The following is a 17,080-nucleotide window of genomic DNA, read 5'->3' as shown; positions in this document are numbered from 1 at the left end:
AAAAGAACAATATCTTATTGTTAACTACTATTATCAAAAGCCCTACGATACGCTAAGCTAGCAACCGAGCCTCAACCGTTGGGTATGGCAATGAAGTTACCACAAATCTATTTATCGCATTAGTTATGCATCAATATACTCACGGATAACAAATTACATTTGTTGGATAACAGACAAACGTACAACATATCACTAAAACTGACACAACTATCATAAAATCTTTTTTTGCAAGATGAAACCACAACCATAGAAATCGGCGCCTTATAGTGAAGTTGGCAACTGTCCCACTTTTATAGACGTGGGATAAGCCGACAGATTCCAGCGAGACTCTACCCAGCGGGACAACGTTACTTTGCCGTCAACTGTCTTGTGTAGTAGGTGTTTCTTCAGGCGAACAAATTGTAGACGCATTTCTTCAACTATCATATCAGGAAGATGAGCGCAATCAAAAGCATCTACGAACTTAGTGCCAAAGCACTGTCTGGTAAGTAATAATAACAATTTCCCCATTTTATTTTGAATAACAATGCTATAGGTTGTTTTACGTTAAAACCGCGCCCCCGGCTGCTGCGTATTTCGTAATGGATATTTTTTTCTTTTCCGAGAACATGGTTTAATTTCAGCGAATTATACAATTAAAATCTTTTAAACTATTCTTACACCGAAATCCTTGGCATATGTTTTATCTTGATTTCTTGAGTAAATTTGAGAATTAGGCCTATCATAAAATTTTTGTTTATAATCAACCGTAACATTCATCGGAAATTACTGCACTGAAACATGTCCGAAATTGGGTATCGTCGGATGAGTGTAGTCATAGCAAAAGTAGCCGATGGCAAGCGACGGTAACTGCGTTGCATAACCCTGCGAGAGGAAGGTACCGGTATACGCGCGCTTGTTTGCGCGGTCGCTATGCTTATGCATTAATAACCAATTTAACTAAACTTTACATGTTCCTAATATCTTTTTGTCCATTATTGTATGCTCCAATTCCATTTCACTTTGTTTACATTAGTCATAACTAATTTTTAAAAACCTGTGTAAATTAGAGCATTTCATGAAGTCATTGTGAAAAATGAAGTTTGGGTGTTGAAGTTTAATATGAAAAAGGCTGCTCTTCTTAAGATGAATAGTGGCAGTCGGTGAATAGTGACTTTCAGGTCCGTAGGATAGAACGGCAAGAAAAGGTGGGATACGAGTGTGTGATGAAAAGATATGACTGGGCTAGGGTTTATATTTTTCACTTTCTTTTTTCGGCAATGTAGAGCGATAGGAACAGGGCGCGTAATTCAGAAGTCTTCGACGGAAGGAGACCTAAAATTTGCAGTGGAAGTAGTAGAATGAGGTCATAACCAGGAAGCGAGCAAATGCATGCAAGTGAGAATGGCTCGGAAAGTAAGGTTAACTGGGCAACGTCAAGAAACGACCGAGTTGTTGGTGCTTGAAAAGACTTGGTCAACGAATTTAGCAATGTAAGATGGTTTCTCAGATACCATCACCTGGATTTTATATATATATATATATATATATATATATATATATATAGATATATATATATATATTTGGGTATAATTTACTGTTCTTGGTTTTTATATATATATATATATATATAAAGATGGTATATATTATGTTTCTATGGTTTTCATATATATATATTATTTATATATATATATTATATATATATATTAATATATATTATAAAATGTATGTTAGATATATATAGGCCAACCAATACAGATATCTTTAATAAACTCCTTAGTCAAAAGTACTTATATTTCTGTTTAAGACAGGAGTACATAAACATATTGAACAGTTTAAAGAAATAAGGCCCATTGAGAAAAGACACTAGTTCTTGCCTTTATGTAAATCGGCTGTCAAGTAAGGTAGACTAAATCCGATGTGGTCGGTGATGTAATTTTTAAATATTTCCGTTGACTAAAGCTCATTAAAATGAAGTAACTTTACGGTGAAACAACACCAAACGCGAAGATATTTTACGTTTAGTAACAAATGTACAATTCAGTATCAAAATTGTGATTGTCTTAAACACGGCCTAGTGTTTGATTACCTTGGTTACAGCCATGTCATCGATCTGCCTTGGCATATACAACGGTCTCGTGCACTAGGGAAGGGGGGTGGGGGTGACTAAAGGGTCTTATCTTGTAAGTTATGGAGCATCACATCCTGGAAATTCCAGAGGAGAATTTCCAAGAGACTGCTTAAATCAATGAACTGTTGTCAGTTGTTCACAGAAAATCTGAGTCTTAACTTCCTTCGAGCTGCAGTTATTGTTAAGGATTGTCAGAAATATACTTACTTTACATATATATAATGTGTGTGTATGTATGTATGCTGTACAATCTGCAGATCTACTTGAAGTGTCTTGTCAAGCATTATAAAGCACGTTATTAGTGTGTTGAAACCGTAAACGTGGCCTTGAAGACATTTCCTTGTGACTCATGAGTTGCCTCTATCTTTTCTTACTAGTTTTGCCGCCTTATACATGGCTTCGTGGGATGACGTGTATAATAGCCTTGGGGCGATTTTTGGATGGTATAAATTAGCGGGTAAGGGGGGGAAAGAGAGATGAGTTTGATGAGCTATATATTATTTATATTATAATTAATAAAAGGCAGGGTTGAAAGTGTACCACCACTCCGCACGCAGTTCGTCGAAACGCCTCGGACACGACGAAACGAGTTCTTAAACATTGTCCCCGACCGATGCAACTTGAAATGAGACCCCATCACGGGGTGGGTGGTTGGGGGATTTCTGGATGTGCCTAGGGATTCAGGGGGAGGGAATGGAAGGGTTGTCACCAGGTAACAGACTTGTGATCAAAAACCTTCCCTTTGCAATCATGACAAAGGCCCTTTTAATATATACTATATACATATATATATATATATATATATATATATATAAATATATATTTAATAGTTTTGTATATAGGCATAGGTTAGCCTATAAGCGGGACGGGACCAGTTTTAACAGTTTATTGGTGGTGATTGGTTGCTTCAGCCATTGCATAATCGACCTGAATTCGACTTAACCTTTATATATAGGTTCTCATTCAATTTCGCGGTATTGTTGGATACGAATCTCCCTCTAAGCGTAGTTGGATACGGTAATCTCACTAACCAGCGGTCAGGGTTTAGAATCCCAACTAAGAATGGGGGAAGATTCATCTATTTCCAATCGAATTAAGATACATTGTAGTCTAGCCACATAGTATAGATATATAGAAGTTATGTCATTTTACTTTACATGTGTATTTATTCATGTATTTACTTTTGAATGAATAGATTTCTACGTATATACGATTATTCTATATTATGAAGTGGACAGGCAAAGATTACACCTTAGACTAGGTTCCAACAACTTTTACAGCAACACCCGAACGCATCGGATTTTACACTTTTTTTTCCATAGGCACAGTTGGATTTGAGATACTGTTTGCGTTTTGTGACCGCATGGTAACGGACGCCTTTGTGGCGCCATCCCAGTGACTACTCCATTGTTGCTACGCACGTGGGCTTCTCTCCTCAGAAAATGCCTATAGTAAAGCATCGTTTTTTAGTTGTAGAGACTGAAAAATTGATCGAACTAAAGCACCACCAGGCTATATGACCCGAAATTGTCCCCCTACAACGGTGTAACAGTGGTCAATACCACATGGAAGACCAGTGCTGATTTAATGGGATGAAATTTACGTTCACAAAAAACAATTTATAAATAGTTTATATAATCTAACTGCAGTAGTATTTATTGGTTTTATACACCAAAACGTTTCTCACGTTTTGTTTTATTAGAATTTTTATTTGGGGAGATACTCCTGGTTTATCGCAGTCCACAAATTAGGATTTTTTTCTAAACGTACAGGTTCAAGAAACCAACCTGAAGGATATATCTTAGACTGCAGAAATATTTATTGGTTTTATATGTACAGGTACAAGAAACCAACCTGAAGGATAAAAGTTTTTTTCTAGTTCACTACTAAGTGACATAGGCCCAATCAGCCTACTTAGCAAATGCATACAACAATTATTTTGTCTTCAAAGATTTTGTGGGCATGAAATGTGAAGACACCCATCCTTACCCCAGCCTCATTTGTTATGTACATAGGCCTACTCTCCATGTTATGTCATCATCAAGACTAACAATATCATAACTGTACAACAGCCTCCCTATAGTCAAAACTGGCCTAGGCTACTTGATGCATATTTTCATTACACCAGCCTTTAGAACACACAAAATGCTTACCATATCCGCATATGGACAAAAAAGGGTAAAGTAAATCCATTAATGACTACAGCAATTAATTTCATCTGCAAGGACTTTCTGTATCACCCTCATGAAAAAAAAACCAAAGCAGCAGCTTAATTAATAGCAAGATACGTAATAATACGTAGTTCATCTCGCCCATGAAAACGTCGTAATGCACAGGGAGCTGCCACCATAACGATGGTAATATAACCGCGACTGTACTGGACATTGGGAAACAGCTATCCGTTTTTTAGCCTTATTTTTTAAAAGCAAAGGCATACTGCAAACGCATTAAATCCTAGCCTTAGTCTAAATATAACTAATGAAACTGTCGATTTGATAGTTTCAAGAATATAGTCTGGTGACGAAATATTGAGAAATGAAACTTTAAGGAAAAGGAGAATTACGGACATTAATTAAATAGATAAGGTTGTTATGAACGGGAGATTGAAATCACATGAACACGATCACTGTAAACCACCTCCACCTCCCCTCACCTTCCTTTCTCAGGATAGTGCATGCCGGCGTTGGCTGTGGCTCCTGTGGAAAGTTGAAGACCCAGACCTACTCGAATAGGAATAATAAATGAGTTGGATGGAGATCAGAGGAACATAAGCATAAAAAACTATATAACACATATATATGTAATAATAATGTAGTATAATCATTTTCTACCCAATCTTACATAAAAAGACATTAACTAATTAAAAAAAAAAGTATTCAAATTTATTTGAGACGATAAATCAATCCCCTCGAAGAATGCCGAGTTTTTCTCGGCATGAACAAGCAGGCCGATTTTTTCTCGGCATTGAAGGTCTGGTTCTCCGCCTGTAGAGTTTTTTCTCGGCAAATCGGGGGGAAATTCGGCATTTCGGCAACGCTGGACCACAGGGCAGGAAAGACCTTGTCTTTTCCTAAGTAACACCACAAACTCGCCCTACCAACAGATTATCCTCTTGTGAAATTATTCAGTCTTGAATAATATATTCTTTGCTGCTGAAAGTAGTAATTGTCTAGTAATAAACTAAAAATAGAGGTTTTGGTGAGGCTCCCCTCATACATCAAGCAAGCAAGCAAACAAATATATACAGGTATATATATATTCATCTACCGAACAAAGGTAGTTTGCAGTCTATTAATGAATGCAGAGTAACTCTGTCATATACTCTATATAGACCCGGTTGTTACAGTCTGTGGTCTCCTTTTACATTAGGCAAATTTTAATTGAGGTTATACACACATATATATTATTTTAATAAATCTTGTGTAGTTAGGCCAAGAAGATAGTTGATTGTGTTTAGCATCATTAAATATTCCTGAGTTTATGTATAACATAGATTATCTTGGTTTCAGTTTTTTTTTTTTTATGAAATAGTTTGAAAATAGGAAATCACTTATCAGTGTGACCACTTGAGGGCCAAAGCTACAAGTCATTCTAAATATTTGAATATTTACACTATGTACAATTGCACCATCAAGTGTAAACATCCCTTTCCAATGGGTTTCGTTCAAGAAGTAATTGGCAGTACTTTTATGATGTCATAATTTGTATTTGAAGTGCTCATCTCTGTGCAGTTTAAGTAGGTAGTGACAAAATGTAAACTAAATAAACAATAATTGTCGTACCTTCTGAAAAGCTTGTGGATGGGAGAAAGAAAAAACGAAAAAAATTTGGAAAGTCAACTTCTTCGTTCACGAGAACAAGGCAGGTTTTATAGATGCTTGGAAACAGCGTTAAACCACCATGCGATGAATCACATTCACGCCTAAATACGTTCATGTGTGCATCTACAGTATAGCCGTTTCATATAATGCAATTTGGAACGTATTGGCCTACAGACCCAGGCTTCACTTACGATAAACGATTAATTTCACACGATTTCTGTAGAGATGAAGGCATTGCATATAATGATGAAAGCTTCAGTATTTAAATGAGACTTTACTCTTCCATATGACATGACGCCATAGTAAGTAAACCTGCATGATCAAAATTTTAATGGTAGAATAATAAATTTATTTTATTGAATTAATTTATTTAATTTTTTAAGATTTAGATGGAGAATCTTAGAATTTAAAAGAAATTGAAGTTTGTGGCAACTACTCTGGTTAATAGATGCCAACAATACTTTCCCCTTCTCTCTTTTTAAACAAAAGTGATGGGTAGTGATTTACGGCTTATTTATGAAAATGATACGGAACGTTAAGGACGTAAAACTATTTTCTTTTATATTCACAAGTTGGGAAGAAATACTGGTTATGGCTCTAAATAAATTTCGAGGAAATACTGGTTATGGCGGGATAAGTTGCTCAGACTCTCATTGAGCGATGGATCGAAACGGTTAGGATTCAAACGGTGTGAAGACGAGAGGATGAGAGTGCATTATAGAGAAAAAACCATTAACATTAAGTCTGTGAAAATAATGGTTGTTGAAAGAAATAATGTAATAATAGATATTTAATCATATCAAATTATTCCCTTTATCTTGTATTGCACGTCGTTCGTGTGAATATTCTCTCTCTCTCTCTCTCTCTCTCTCTCTCTCTCTCTCTCTCTCTCTCTCTCTCAAAATAGTGTCTGAAGAAGTTAATGTAGGGGTACTTTTTAAATTTGTATTGTTGGGTTGAATTGCGTCGGGCTTCTTTCTACTGGTTCATAGGATCCTACTAAATTTTAGTACCTACTTGGTGTACATTTTTGTAATTTTTTGTAATACCTTACTTATGTAAATGACATGTAATATTTTTCTAATAAAAGTAAAAAAAAAAAAAAAAAAAAAACAAAAAAAAAAAAAAAAAAAAACTTGGTCTCTTCCACTTGATGAAGATAATTTGGTTTCGCTCGAGCTTTTCTCTGCAATAACTGAGTGACGGTAGCAGCAGCAATAATGCTTAATGAATCGATACCCTTAATCTAATGACTAAGCCTATAGACTACCAATTTCCTCATGCACTGGACACTCACGTTGATGGCCTATATGTTGATAATCCTATTTTTTACGAACATTTATGAGGCTAAAACTTGATTGGACAACATACTGTCACATCTACTATTCTTACTACCTACTGGTGTGTGGATAATCCTCTTTGCAATAAAACATTACAGAAGGCTCATCACCACACGAATCTACACGTTGAAGCTTTCATCTGTCTTGCACACTCCATAGTTTCATGTTCGTTACGTAGGCATTGATATCCATTCTTTCCATATGACAATCATCAGGAAATACCCTGCACCATCCATTCAGTTATGCTAACCCTTTACTAAGGCCATAGGTTACTCCATATTTCTCACTTGTTAATTTCTTTATACACATTTCCCACACAACTGATTCATTTTAAAACATTTGAATTTCTCTTCCATTCGGCATCCGTACTTCACTTTAATGAAGGCCAAATAATTATGCATCCCTACCTTCATGAGCATCTAAAGAATTTCCCAATTATGTTGCATTTCCCCTTGCTACCTTTCTTGCTTTACTTACTTTGTGGCTTCTTTTTTTACAAAGATCCATTATTGCTCCCAAATACCTGTATGAATCAACTTCCATTTTTCCACCATCCATTTAACCTTTTTAATAATATGTTGTGATATATATATATATATATATATATATATATAATATATATTTGATATAGATATATAACACCCACACCACACACACACCACACACACACACACACACACACACACACACAACACACACACGTACGTACTCTGGTGTAACCATACTCTAAAAATCAACTATAATATGCTTTGCTGTTTAATGGCTGAAATAAATAAACACAGTATTCGATAGGCAGTTTATCCTAGTTTTCAGTGGCGTAAAAATTTTACAATTTCTTATCGATTATTGTCCACCATTATGAATGAATGAAAACTATACTTGCGTTTGGTATAGGCTTCATTTATATAATAATTTTGACCTTATATATTTGGTTTGCATTTGCACCGAGTCAACCAACAACTATCTGGCTCGGTAATGGCACCAAATTCAATATCTTAGAATGAAAAGTAACAAGACCCACCAATGTAGGAAAGGGGTTCTTTCAAGGTGTTCTCAGTTGAGAATCACAAGTTTGTGCATAGCAGGACTTTCACTGGAAACAAATGACCGAAGGAATGATAGATAGAGCGGGAAACTGGTCTTAGACGAGAAAGGGAATGTAGGAGTCAAAAGTTTCTTTCCTTATGAACCAATTTGGTAAGAAGTTGAGAGGAAAGGGTTTAGAAAGCCTTGTGTGGCAGACAAAGAAGCTTGTGATAAAATTAGAGGCTTGTGATAAAATTAACTAAAAGGCAATGTGGAGGAGGATGTTCAAGAATGCGCGATATAGAAGAGTTGTTTTAAGTGATTTACAAGATTTCACGCAAGTACAGAACAAGTGAATGTAGACTGGAGACTCGTTTCGTGTAATGGGATTGAGACAAGTGCGTGCTAGGGATCAATGGAAACTTAAAAAATAAAATAACAATGCAGTAGACATATTATATATATATATATAATATATGTATGTATGTATATATATATAATAATAAAGATTACGGTACAATTTCTCTTATCTGCGTCTGCGTCTACCGCATTGTTATTACTTTTTATAGTTGCCATTGTTATGGTGTTGACGTTCGCACCCCAGCGACTGTCTTGCTATTTCTTATCAGCCGAAGGGTTCTTTTTTATTTTCTCTCATTCTTCCCCGCCGGGGGAAGTTCTTATCAGTAACCTCAACGTCACAAGGTCAAGAACTTTCATAACATCCTCTCAACATTAACACTGTCGTTGAGTATAGTTTCGGTTTGTGTATTAAAAAAAATAAAAGTTAGTTACAAACTATCACACAATAAAATACACACACACTACATGAATAACAATGTTGTTAATCACCGTGGTTACCTACAAGTCCAGTGTATAAAAAATTGTCGTTTCAGTCATGACAGTGTATAACAGTCATGGTTTTTATTAATGCACTTTATTTCAAGCATTATAATTTATCCCTCAAATTTGCTTGATACATATACATAATCTTTTACGAGCTCTGCTGCAAACGACCATCACAGGGCTGGAAACTCTCAGTATCGAGAGAGTTTTTACATGGGCAGGATGTATGTTCCACCTCTCCGAGGGTGATCGTCTTTCAGGAGGGGGAAAAGGGGTGGTGGACACGCTTAATTTCAAAGGGGAAAAGGGAAGGGAACATGCATCCTACCTATATGAACTCTCGAGAGACTGAGAGATTTCAGCCCTGCGATAGACTTCTGAACAGCCAATCAAGAGCGTCGTAAGGGACTGGCCTAGACGTCAAATACACGGTTGATGTGAATCTACTATAGTAGCTTATATAGCTTGACTACGCAGTATGGAGTTTTACCCACTTCGCTTAGGCTTAGGCCCACTGAGACGTGTGAACGAACCCGAAGGCCATTAGTTGCATTAAAAAGAGCCTCATTCACAAACTCTTCCATTTAAATAGTATTCCTCACATATATTAACATTTATTTTTGTTTGATGAAAACCAATTTCATTTGGGTACACAAAAAAATGCAACTTTCACATTTCATGTAAATTTAATTTTCATTAAAATGCATATTTGTTTGATGAATAATTTCTTTGTTCACTTGTACGGGATAGCCTATGGCAATCTGCTAGCATCACTTGCCTGGTATAAACGACTGTTGAAGTGTTTATTCTTGGGACCAGGTTTTAGAAACTACTCTGGGGAAGCCTATAGCCAAAGGGTGAAGTAAGCAACAATTTTCTCATAACTGTAAGGAATCCTGGTAGACTCTTCTCTCTCTCTCTCTCTCTCTCTCTCTCTCTCTCTCTCTCTCTCTCTCTCTCTCTCTCTCTATATATATATATATATATATATATATATATATATATATATGTGTGTGTGTATATCGTGCATGTGTGTAAAATGTCTACAGCGCACACCTTTGGAAATGCAATCGGCTAGTGGATACAATGGGCGAATGGTACAGATGTTGGTTTTAAGTTTGCCAGGTCCATTGATGGCTCAGGGCTTTACATCCAACTGTTAAAAAGTGTCAGCCTCAGCTGGGGTCAAGAACAAAAATAGCGTGGGAACAGCAAACTTATTTTTAATATTTACTGAGAAGCCAGAACGCCCTTTCTAATGCCAGCCTATCCCCTACCCCTTCATGCGTACACGCAAGCACACACCCCACAGGGTAAAAAGGCGATTTCCCATCATAAGATCACCACCAGTACTATAATTCTCTCTCTCTCTCTCTCTCTCTCTCTCTCTCTCTCTCTCTCTCTCTCCACTTCTAGAACATACTTTAAATATAAAGTATCACTTAAGCTCTCAAAATATATGAATTAAGTAGCTATAAATGTGCTTATGCTTTCACAAGCAATTTCCCTCTCTCTCCCCGCTTCTAAAACATACTTTTAAGTAAATATAGTGACTCGGGTACCTACAGATAGGCCTCTGTTTAGCTAGCTCTCTTTCTATCTCTATCATAATATTGCATTCATTCATGTACAGTTCCCAACGATTTCTACTGGTTATTGCCCAAATTTTACAATAAAGAATTTACCCATTATTTAAGATTTCGTTTCCTATTACGCGTGAATTTTACAACATTTTAGTGTCATAACATCTATGAAGGAGGTTTCGCGGTAGGTTTTAAATAAGGTTGGTCGATATTCCACTCTGAACTGACGTTACCATGACCAACTTTAACGAATAATATAGCGGTTGTTACTGCATTCAGCAATAATTGATTATAGGATTTTTACATTATCTCTTTGGTATAAAGTTACTGGAAATCTAGAAAGCAACAAACAAGAGGACTGAAGCTCAGCCCCTTTTCTAGAGTTGCCAGGTGTGGTATTATTAAGCAATGTGTCCGAAGATTTCAGAAAACTATCTTCAATTTTCTTGTTGATAATTTGTATGTATAAAAACGCGTGTACACCATTATTCCTCCAAGGTGTACATCTGCATTTGTTTGTCGTCGTTTTTTGTACTTAAGGCACCACACAAATCGGCATGAGGTTTATTAGCCAGCTTCCTTCCAAAGGTCTTGTAGTTATACAATAGACTTCAAACTCACTTGGCTCCATTGATTAGGTAACAGGCGAAATCGCTTATAACAAAAGATTGCATGTTAGGGTTATTTCCCCATATAACATATTCACCTACTAGGGCATACATGCAAACAGACAAGTATCTTTGATTCAGCCCTCGCACTCCATATTGGTCAGAGCTTTCTGTAGTTTCCTGTGATCTCTAAAGCATTCCCGCAATAGGATCGTGTAGTGTCAGACTAACCTAAAGGTGTGGTTGAAGGCCTGATTCTTGGCATAGTGGGCAGGATGTTTACGAAACTTCAACTTAACAAGTGCTTGTTTTATCTCTGCTCTTCCTCTTGTTTGGATCTCTACGCTGCATGTATGTCTACCTAAGGTGTGTAGGTTATTTAATGAGATCATTGTAATTTTCTCTAATTTCTCACTTCAGCCAGTATAACGACCCGTAATCTCTTATCATCAATAAAGGCAGTTCAAGCTAAGTATCTTTCACTCGAAACTAAACATAAATACTTGAAATTCGAGTGCAAGATCTTTGCTCCTACATAAAGGACGTGGCAGGTCTCCTTGGACAACAAAGATCCTTGAGCTCCACAGTTAAGTGCTTATGTACAGAACCACCTAATAAACATGACCTTTGGGCCTCTCTGGAAAGCACCAAAATGCAACCCGGCAACTACAGGGATCCAAGCTTCCCTCCGGAATCTAACCTCTATTTATCAAATTATGATTTAGTTTTTGGGAGAAAGACGTCAAAGTTCCATGTAGTGCAGGACATCTTTAAAGGTATATATTGTATACCTATGGTAATATTTTCAGAGAAAGAAAAGTTCTTTTTGAGTTTTTTTTTTTTTTGGTAACTGGACTGCCAGTGAGAACTCAACTTAGTTTTTCCTTGATTTAGTTGATGTGATTCGATGTAACATAGATCCAAGCAGGCATCTGTCAAATAATGGCATTCAAAAATTCTTTTGGTGAACATTCGTAGTTGAAGAGGCAGCAAGTTATCGCGTAGAACATCGTTATGTGAATATGAATAGGGCTAAAATATAAAGCAATTGAAACTTGTCTTCTATTTCAGGTGAGATGGTCTCGTTCAGCAAGTATAAAGGGAAGGTGATTCTTGTGGAGAACACTGCCTCTCTCTGAGGCACGACCACCCGGGACTTCCTCCAGATGAACGAACTTAAGGATAAGTTCGGCGATGCTCTGGAGGTCCTGGCTTTCCCCTGTAACCAGTTTGGTCATCAGGTAAGGCCTTGAGGCTGTGTGTGTGTGTGTTTGTGTACTAAAAGGAGAGACGTGCTTAGTACTAATGTTTCTGTCGGCAACTCTCAGCGAATCTTATTCACGGAGACCATAATAATTTAGACTCAAGGGGTTGTTAATTGTAGTTACTCGCAAAAAAATTATGAAAAAAATCCTAATATCCAAATATTCTTTCAGTCCGTTATAGCCCAACTGTATAATCAATTATTAGTACTGCCATTAGTAACCAGATTGGTTAGAATAGTATTAAATTGAAGAATAATAATTATCGACTATTTACTTCATGTCGGGAATAACTATCGACTGTTTCTTTCGTGTCGGGAAGCAAAAAGGACCTGTTCTAAGCGGTTCACACTAGCGTGAGTACGTGCTTATCCATAATTCTACACCTGGCCAACGCTGATGAGAGGTTCGTCGAGACCCGGACAGTTTGTAAGCTTTGAAGTTTACAACGTAATAACACTATCAGACTGTGTGAATTACCTTGCATTGTCGTTGATAAGCAAAACCGTTACCGGTATCAGTTAACTGCCCATTGTTTTAGATTTAGAAAATTTAAAAGGATTAACTTGAAGGTAACAGAAATCGTAGCTCAAAATGTACTAGTAAGTGAGGATAATATAAATATCCAATTCTAAATGAGGAACATACGAAACAACCAGAAAAGGTCAGTAACTTGCAGAGCAATTAAGCCTCTAATGAATGGGATGGCCGTGTGTGAAAAGTGAGGAAAAATAAATAAATAGAAGACAGTGGAGATGAATCAACAAAAACAGGTAAAAATAAGTCTTTGGTGCATGACACTGCAAATGTTATAACCTCTCAAAATAGAGAGCGTTGACAGTCATAACACTGCCAGTAAGCGTGTCACAGATTGTTCAAGCAATGAAAGTAACGACAGTTCCCTTTTGAAATGGATGTTTACAGGCCTCGCTGCGCATAGTAATACCTGCTTTTCTTGACGACCTCGGCGAAGTTTCAGTTGTCATTTACACTGCTTTCGTGAAAAATAGGCGTAACCTTTTGAGGTGGTGAGGATTTTAATGCACATTACGTGAAATGTTTGGCTAATTCGCTCAGTTGTTTTTACAGACATTGTGAACCTTTGTTTTTATATAATAGTCACCCTCAAGGGATAGTTTTTAATTTAAAAACGCATGTAATTATTCGCAGTTGGGGAATAAATTGAAAGCCAGCTTTAGTTACAAAAGACTTGAGTTCACAGTAGGAAAACTGAAGGAGATGAGATAATGGAGATGATGGTGAATCAACCACTCGACAGGTTAAGAAAATTAAGAAATATAAGAAAAATGTACGACACTCTAGTATCAGTTTTTGTGTGCATCTGCTTGGTTACGTTAGTAGTGCTTGCACTAAATCCAACGTGTGGTGGTGTTTTTCATTGAATACCGATTTCTTTCTTCAGGAAAACAACACTGAAGAAGAATTGTTGAACACATTGAAGTATGTTCGCCCAGGGAACAATTTTGTGCCTAAGATGGAGATCTTCGGAAAAGTGACTGTTAATGGGTCAGAAGCTCACCCAATATTTAAGGTAAGGTTTAGCCATTGTGTGCGTTCACAAATGTGCTGGAGAAGCTTATTTATCTCAAATTTTAGTCAATGTTTGTATGGGAACTGAAAGGTAAACCATTCAGCCTTAATCTTTATCTTATAAATTACGTTTTGATGATGACGATAATAATAATAATAATAAAAGGAAGCGTATACTTTATACCCCATTTTAATTTCTTCAGAAATTGATTGTCGGGAAAACAACTCATAAATTAGACTGGTAAAGCTCAACATGCCTAACTCATGTCCGAAATCGTTAACCTCTCTCTCTCTCTCTCTCTCTCTCTCTCTCTCTCTCTCTCTCTCTCTCTCTCTCTCTCTCTCTCTCTCTCTCTCTCTCTCTCTCTGCAATAATCTTGAGAACATCCAACACGGCGATTTAAAAGAAACACTTTGAAAGGGTACAACTAAGACTATAATCGAATGAGCTTTCTGGTGTTGATTTGGAATGTGTCGTAGCCTTTTTGCTGCTGGTTCATTCCAAAAATTCTGACATTCTAGATTTTTTTTCTTCAAAAGACTTTCATAATATTCAGGGAAGAAATAATCTTGCACTAAAGATATTTCCATTCCTTTGTTCTATGCAGTACCTGAAGGAACGCCTTCCACTGCCTTCGGATGACTCGGTCAGTTTTATGAACGACCCACAGTGCATCATCTGGAAGCCGGTCTGCCGTACGGACATCGCCTGGAATTTCGAGAAATTCCTGATTGGCAAGGATGGACAGCCTTTCAAGAGGTAAGAGATTGCATGCCCACGTAGTTGGTGCTGTTTACTTGGTAGCGTTGGTTTCGTTTTGTTTAATTAAATGCAAAAGTGGAAATGGTTTTCTTGTACATGTTGGCGGGAGCATGTAAGAATCATCAATGAAAGCTTATTTTGGCTCGGACCATAATTATAAATATAAAGGAAATGTATTTCGAGATGTAACTACCAATGTAGAAATAACATAAATGCAAATATTCAAAACACTTGTTTTAATGAGTTTCATTTCAAGTACTGTTTGTAAAGTTTAAATTGAGAGTTTTAATGAGTTTCATTTCAAGCAGTTTGTGAAGTTGAAGTTGCGAGATAATTAAAAACCTTTGAGAGATGTGTGTTTTGACATTGAGTAATGCAAGATGTGTCATTTAACGCTCTGTTAAACATAATTTTGAATAAATCCAAGGGCATTCTGATGGTCAGGTCTATACCTTTTGGAAGAAGGAAAGGAAAAAGTTGAAAGCGCATAAGGGAGTGTTATGCCACTTTTTACAAAGAAAAATTAAAGGATTATGGGAAATGGAAATGAGAAGAGAATCTCAAAGCCTTTGCAGGTTTAGATTTCAGTGACTATAAAATTAGGGAATATGGTGATAGGTTTCCATATGTCACTGCGCTCAACATTACTTGCAGTGAATGATGTTATTTTCTGTTACCTTGACTCAATTGTAATATAAAGTATAATATATGAACAATTTCCTCTCAGTGTTTACCTGACTGACAGGGTATCAGTGCCACTATCCAAGCTATCTCAAGGTCAAGGGTCACAATGATTGTCTTAGGGCAGGGATCCCAGATAACTAATGGTCTTAATGACGGTCACCCATACTCTCAAGTTTAAAGTTCATTAATATTAAGGTGCACTCAAACAGACTTCACCAATACTTATGCATAAGTGTGTGAATACACAACAATATATATATATATATATATATATATATATATATATATATATATATATATATATACTATAAATTCGTGAGTTAGTCTGCTTGTATGTACTAAATGTTTGAAATAATTTTGTAGATGTGTAAAAATATACAGTATTTAATTTTTCAGCTTGACCCCATTTATTTTTTCTTTTCCTTCTTCACCCCAGAATCTTGCGGTAAAATCAGCAATCTAATGCAATAACACTTAATGGAATTCATAATATACTGTTGTATAATTCAGTGTATTGAAACTTATAAATTTTATATGAATGAATGTTATGATTATTTAACGGTTTTCACTTTTTCTCCACAGGTATAGCAAGAAGTACGAAACCAAGAATATTGAGGAAGATATAAATGCGCTCTTGAAATAAGTTTTTATTTTTATTGATGGTGTGAAAGCAGGATAGATTCCAAACACGAACCCGATCCTTGGAAACGCTATATGAAGAGCACCTGGGAAAACTCTGTTGCAGGTGCTTGGAAGTCTTATTGAAAGAAGTTTCCCAGAGTCTGGTTGCGGCTGAAATCTAACAGATGCTTTTTCACCTTAATTTTGTCAGAAGAAATGTTTCGAGGGTATATGAGATTTATGATTTATAATAAAATGTTTGAAATATTTTGGTTTATGATTAAAGACCTCGTAGTCTAAGGTGGGTGAAAGTGAAGTCTGTTATCATATTCGATTTTCTGGAATTCATAGTGCCTTAGTTGATTCACTCTAAACGATTGACAAACATACCGAACAACTAACTATTTTTGTGTGTGCGGGAGTCGTACCACTATTATGCTAGCAATTTGTCATCAGTCACATCACTAATTATGCTGAAGCGCCTCAGTGGCGTGATTGGTTTGGTGTTTGCTTCTCACATCGATAGTCGCGGGTTCGATTCTCGGCCATTCCATTGAGGAGTGAGGAATGTGTATTTCTGATAGTTCACCCTCGACGTGGATCGGAAGTCACGTAATGCCGTTGGTCCCGTTGCTGAATAACCACTGATTCCATGCAACGTAAAAACACTATACAAAAACTAATTATCCTGTTTGAATCGGCAGCATATTATTAGCATTGTTTTTATTATAAAATATGCCATACAGCCAATTGCCTATACAACTATCTTTCTTGTGGGCTTCAGCATAGGACGCCACCGCGTAGAATTAAGATCACGGAGAAACTAGGCCTGTTGGATGTGGAGTGATGAAGTCTACCTTTGTGG

The 17,080-nt window shown here is 36.6% G+C and overlaps 1 protein-coding gene and 1 long non-coding RNA gene across 2 annotated transcripts in view; one reads left to right on the top strand and one right to left on the bottom strand.

Annotated features, from left to right (window-relative positions):
* Positions 1-17,080, bottom strand: part of LOC135207110 (uncharacterized) — an 81,494-nt gene that overhangs the window by 39,321 nt on the left and 25,093 nt on the right. The gene's annotated exons all lie outside the window — the stretch shown is intronic.
* Positions 324-16,483, top strand: LOC135207312 (glutathione peroxidase 2-like). Its single transcript, XM_064238999.1, has 5 exons — positions 324-484; positions 12,406-12,575; positions 14,020-14,148; positions 14,756-14,907; positions 16,177-16,483. Exons 1-5 carry the CDS (start codon positions 436-438, stop codon positions 16,235-16,237), a joined length of 561 nt encoding a protein of 186 aa, XP_064095069.1. The 5' UTR covers positions 324-435; the 3' UTR covers positions 16,238-16,483.

Source organism: Macrobrachium nipponense, chromosome 32, assembly GCF_015104395.2.
Source record: "Macrobrachium nipponense isolate FS-2020 chromosome 32, ASM1510439v2, whole genome shotgun sequence".
NCBI lineage: Eukaryota > Metazoa > Arthropoda > Malacostraca > Decapoda > Palaemonidae > Macrobrachium > Macrobrachium nipponense.
Note: the sequence above shows the minus strand (reverse complement) of the source record. Positions and strands in the feature narration are given on the sequence as shown.